Source organism: Ylistrum balloti, unplaced genomic scaffold, assembly GCF_031769215.1.
Source record: "Ylistrum balloti isolate Yb309-2 unplaced genomic scaffold, AGI_CSIRO_Ybal_v1 Utg369562, whole genome shotgun sequence".
In the NCBI taxonomy this organism is placed as follows: domain Eukaryota; kingdom Metazoa; phylum Mollusca; class Bivalvia; order Pectinida; family Pectinidae; genus Ylistrum; species Ylistrum balloti.
The window spans coordinates 327,429-333,817 of NW_026781862.1; the positions used below are offsets into that span (position 1 = coordinate 327,429).

General features: G+C 34.5%; 1 protein-coding gene across 1 annotated transcript; it reads left to right on the top strand.

Annotated features, from left to right (window-relative positions):
• Positions 1-968: 968 nt before the first annotated feature.
• LOC132547002 (rhodopsin, GQ-coupled-like) lies at positions 969-2,396 on the top strand. Its single transcript, XM_060210777.1, has one exon. It carries the CDS (start codon positions 969-971, stop codon positions 2,394-2,396), a length of 1,428 nt encoding a protein of 475 aa, XP_060066760.1.
• Positions 2,397-6,389: the final 3,993 nt, after the last annotated feature.

Consider the following 6,389-nt stretch of genomic DNA (forward strand, 5'->3'; position numbering starts at 1 on the left):
CCATTAACAGTCACGTGTCGGGACGACTCAAATAATTTTTTTTTGAAGAGAATCGTTGTAGCCAGAACGTCATGTCAGAACTTTGAACTCTGGTTTATTGTAAACGTTTTGATGATATATGTGCATTGTACTTAAATTGGAAACATGACTTTATAATTAATGTAAATAAATGTTATCAATGAACCAAGAACACATATATGTATGTAAGGCGGTCTATTACACGTGAATAACATGTGTTATCTTGATCTTTCTGTCAGACAATGATACTTAGAGACTATAGTTGAAATTTATGTTAACGTTTTATGCTGTTGTTCGAAATATAATTGAAATTATGTATTGATTTTACAAAAACACAGGAGGTGTACATGTGTGGTATTGATAGCCCACTAGGATACGATGTATATTGCTTCAGAGTTTCATCAGTCTGTCCTATATTGGTGTCATACTGTAGGTATATTTGATGAATAAGTAATCTTTCTTGATAGGCAGAGAGTTCCTCTTATTTCATACCTGACAGAAAACCCTCATTAATTTGCTATCACAATGATCAGCGGGGAGCTGTCCGTCTTCATGTGATCCTCTTAGCACTGAGCACGCAAAGTCTAGATATAAATGAAGACACTTCTTTACCAAGTCGACTTCCACGCCATACCAGCCCCGTCTAAGCGGGTCCACTGAGTATACAGAGTCACCATTCTTTAGGACTCTGTCAGTTTTCGTTATTCAATTCAGATTGACCAGCAAGGTGTGGTGATTTGTTCACAAATTGCTTGCTCTGTAATTAGTTAAATATTGGACAGAAACTCACGATTGTGTTTTCAACATAGTATTGCCTACAGCAATATTCCAGCTAAACACTTGACCATTAATGCTACTGAGACTAGACATCCCGAACACTCGTCTCATGTTCGTATCGTCTTTGTCCTATAATCTCTGATAATTGAAGTTATTTCATTTCTTCAGTAGCCATGTCTGAGGAATCTGTAACGGAGACATTGACAAACACAACACACATATACGATACATACGACTATTTTATTCATCCTCACTGGAAGCGGTTCCCACCTGTTTCGGACTCTTGGCATTATTTCGATGGTATATTTATCGGCCTCGTCGGAATCACTGGTGTCATCGGTAATATCCTTGTTATCTGGATGTTTACAACAAACAAGAAATTGAAAACGCCATCAAATATGTTGATTGTGAACTTGGCTTTGAGTGATCTCACGTTTTCCGCTATCAACGGTTTTCCTCTCAAATCAATCTCTGCGTTCAGTAAAAGATGGGTGTTTGGAATCGTTGCTTGCGAACTTTACGGTCTTATTGGTGGTATATTCGGCTTCATGTCCATCGGCTCCTTGGCAGCAATATCCATCGACCGCTTCATTTGCATAACTAAACCCCTTCAGGCCGCGAGGATCATGACGCGAAAAAAAGCCTTCATCATGATTGTCATTGTTTGGTTATGGTCAGTGCTGTGGGCAATCCCACCTCTATTTGGATTTGGGGCGTACATCCCAGAGGGATTCCAAACCTCTTGTACTTTCGATTATATATCCAAGACCACCAAAAACCGATACTTCATCATAGGATTGTATGTGTTTGGATTTTTGATGCCTTTTTTAGTCATCATTTGTTGTTACATCATGATACTAAAGGCAATTAAAGCCCACGGTAGAGAAATGACGCGAATGGCAGGTAAATTGAATGCAGAAGAAGCTGATAAAAACAAGAAAGCTAAAGCTGAGATGAAAATTGCCAAAATAGCATTGATGTTGGTCTCACTTTTCATTCTTTCTTGGAGTCCGTATGCTACAATTGCATTAGTAGCACAGTTTGGATCTGCCGACTTTGTTACGCCTTTGATGTGTGAATTACCTGTTCTCTTGGCTAAAACCTCCGCCATGCATAATCCTTTAGTCTATGCGCTCAGTCATCCAAGGTTTCGCGCTGCACTGGCAGAAAAGGCCCCTTGCTTTATGGCCTGTTGTCCTCTCGAGAAGACGCCGACATCCACGTTGAGTCGACATGTGGCTGGTCGTACCGCCAGTCAAAGCAGTGCGACAAGCTGTGCTACAAATTTGAGCGACTGCCAAGGTGGCATTCAGATGCAGCCGACGCCGACGGCTTCAATCAATCATGGCGACCTTGTCAAAGATTTGGTTGGCGCTCTTGTCAACATGGCGACACAGAACGGACCCCATGTCGTACCGTCTATCTATCTTCCTAACGGCACGGTAAACAGCAGTGGAATTGTTCCTGCTCCTCAAGTCAACGTTATCTCAGGTGTGGGACATCAGAATCCTGCCTTTGTTCACGAAGTAGAAACAGTAGAATCCCCCGATAATAAGAAAGAGAAGGAGAATGTTTCATCCAAGGACGCGGTCAAAGCATGACAAAAACACGTCAGTGTAGACTTTATTAAACAGTGATAGACAATTCTTGAGGTTTTCGATATGTTCTTTGTATTCTACTTTATGTATACTTACACAATGTTTTGAGAAAGTCAAACAATCATATTTCATCACTCAATTCAATGTTTATGTTCAAACAACGATGAACGACATACTCTGGATTGTTGCTGTTCTTTTTATAGATCATTTATATGTTAGATCCAACGGCGGAACATAATAATGTACGAAATAAGCCGAACAGATTCCATTCGGAACATGAACCGTGATATTGCAAATGAACGATATGGTCATGACGATGCAATCATGACGTCACAAGAAAGTTTGTTCAGGAAGCATGATAAACTTTTATGGTTTTATCAGGGTACACATGGACATCTAAATATGATATGGTTATAATATTGTACGTACATTTGTAACCTTGGTATGTCTGTTGCTTGTGCACAAAACATGATGATAAAGTTTTACTTACTTCAGTTGTATATCAAGCTAATTATCTTAGTTAACAGATGTATATGTAAAATGTGTATTGAAGATGTATCAAAGTAATGTTTGACTGGCAGTAGGTCGTAATTAAATATCAAATTTCAGCACAAGCATTATTGCCTATCTCATATAAACTGAAACAAAGCGTTTAATGGGCTATATTTGGTGAAGACGTAGTTGAATATGTTATTAGGCTAATAGCGTCACCAACATTGTGAAAGTTCAATAACAGAACATTTTTCAATATTACCTTGTATGTGTTCCCTCGCTTTTCAGTTTTGAACCTCGTAAATCAATTGACCATTTTCACATTGATTATTTTGATATTTTCTTACATTCTGTTATATTTTAATCAATGAGGACATTTGTGTAAAAAATGATTGCTCAGAAAATATCAGCAAATGCCTTTATTGAAGAAAAACAAGAACATGCAGTGAAATCATTTAGCTTTGATAACTTTCTCAAAAATTACCTTTCAAAAATTCCTCACTAGAGTTAAGATATTTACAATGTTTATGACTTCAATACATTCTTATATTATGATGTCTTTCATATCAGCAATATATGCCATGAAACATACATTTTATCATTACCAGTGTATATAAAACCTATCTACAATCTATCATGGGTCAAATGCTTCGATTGATGTTGAATTTTCACCATTTTGCCTGCATTTAATATGTTAATTTTTTAATATTATAACATATAAACACCCTATTTTGTATGTTTTGATCATTGATGTTCACAGTTCATACTGTTGCTACACATGGTAATGCAGTTTTTAGAGAAAAAGTAATATTAATAATATTTGTTTTAACTGCTGTACTTTATCAGCCTTGTATAGCGTGAGCGACGGGATTTGACATCCCTTGTCTAAATAATTAATTAATTTTCCATTTTTCACGGCATTTTCTCATTGATGCTTGATCTGGGCGTCAATGCTATTCGCTGATTAAGTACCTCAAATCGCTTTAGGAAATATATTTTTATCTAGAAATGTTAGCTACGATGTATTTATATATAATCTAGAGATTTCTCCACGAGCGTAATGATATCTTTGTCAGATGATATTTGCTGTTTTATCAAGACATATCTCGTGTAGTTTATAGATCTATATAGTAATATCTCCTTAAACATATCATTATTTCATTGTATTATATATTGATATTAAATATATCCTCAGGTGACTCGATTTGGCCATCTCAGTTAATCCGATGTATTTGTTTTATTCATTTAATGACGGTCTTAAAACTATAGTGTTTATAACTTCTGTTATAGTTGAGGATCGTAAACAAGACGGCACCGTTAGTAGATACAACACAAAATAATGAGTAAAACTGCACCGCACGGTTGTCTCCCCTTCTAGAACTTCAAAGGTAGGTGTTTAAAGACGTCCAACGAAATTGTCAGGATGAAATTAAGGAAATGTTTTGCTCAATCTGAAAAAAACATGGGAAATCAAGAGACTGATGACGTATATAATACATGTTTTTGAATAGTTCTTATAAACACAGTGTGACTCAAACGATCGTGTTACATATAACATAAAATATGTAATACATTAACCATTCTAAAATACAACTCACAAAAATCATAAACAAGGCAGATCTGCATTTTGCATCAATTAGTCAAACATATTTCCGTCTGGGATTTTATGAATATCATCAGTATACAACATTAACAGTACATATTAGATTTATGAAAAAAAAACCCAATTTATCAAAAAAATATTAATATCCTCGAATAAACCTTGATATAATTTATATATTTACATATGCACGTTACGCTGTAATTCATATTAGTGTATATTTTTACAAAGGATTGTAGAAATAACATACATGTAACTATTTTCAGTAGCAAATTTCAATACACTAACAATAATATAGACAATGGATTTACCTGCATCTTCCAGCTGTTTCATTCTGAAACAATCACGTTTGTACATATAATGTATTTCATGGATGGGTTCAGATGACCGTTTAATGTTGAAACTGTTTTGTACTTGATTTAATACAAACAAAGTGACCCTATATAAATCTAAATAGCAATATCTTACTGAGAAAGTTTTTATATTAATATTTTAAAATTGTGTGCGGTTTTTTTTCGAATTGCTTATGAATTTATTACACACGAATACAACACAGTATATCACCTATGAAAGCAGCGAATATTTTGTGAATTGAACATTAAAATCCTTTCTTCTGATTGGTTGAGACGTTCACACTTCGATGAGCACCATTTACTTTATTTTCGATATTAAACCACCTGGAATAAAAGGTTACATCAGCATTATAACAACAAGAATTTTCCCTTAAGGGTCGGGTTATCAATTAATTATTTTCTAATTTTTTCACTCATTTTAGTGCATCATATTCAAAGTAATCTCAATGTCTACATTTTGCAGAAATGTCTATTGTAAATGTATTAGAACTGGTATGTTGGACATCATTCATTTTGTAAAAGAAGACAAACATTGAATAACTCTGAGGTCGAATACATCACGTATTCACGCTCTAAAGACTACCCAATAATGTGATTTTCTTTACGTTCATAAGTCAATGTGTTGACTTCAATGACGAATAAAGATAATTCACTACCATAGTAGGTAAATGTAGTCTTGAACATAAAAATATTAATTGTACATTTACTTACGTGTACATATCAATATGTTTCTTGAAATAAATACAACTTTCCTTAAGATGTTTTTGGGTTTTGATATATATTTAGATATGAATTCATATGGTTGCTAAACGAGAAAAACATCAAAGTAGAACGTTAAGTCACGTGGTAGAAATATGTGGGAGCACCTGTTTCTGTTTAAGCTATATATAGACATAATCGATGTCTGAAAACTTCCTCTGGATCATATATCTGAGAGAAAAAAATGACACTATATTTAGAAACGTCATTAAAAGACTGATATCATATACTTATCGTAATGTAATGTTGTATTTACATGGAGTTGAGTATGAGATAGAATCGGATTTTCACATTTTCTGCCCTCTCTTACGATGAAAAATACTCATACGGTTCCCTGTTATGGTAGAATAAGGAAACAGAAGATTAAATATAATTCTATGTCAATTCAGAAATGCTTACAGTATTTTAGATCTTCATTAATATCATTACCATTTTACAAAAATTCCGACCTCTTTCGCTGAATATGAATCAGTATCTAGTTACGAGTCACAATGTCCTGTGTCAACGAACTTCCATTTTACATCTCTCAATAGCTACGACAAGCACAGTCACATACCTAATACAGATATTTTCATCAATGATTCATTGAGTTGGGCTTGCAGGTAGACACGCATGGACAATGTAATCTTTATTATTGGAAAATTTCTTCTTTTTTTTTTTTTTTTTTTTGATCTTATGCTTTCAAATGGTTTGATGCAACTGTTACATTAATTTTACATACTTATTCTGAAAGCGTGTTCCCGCTGTCGTTGTGTGTGATGAATATACATTAGATACGTCAGTCGAGCATGA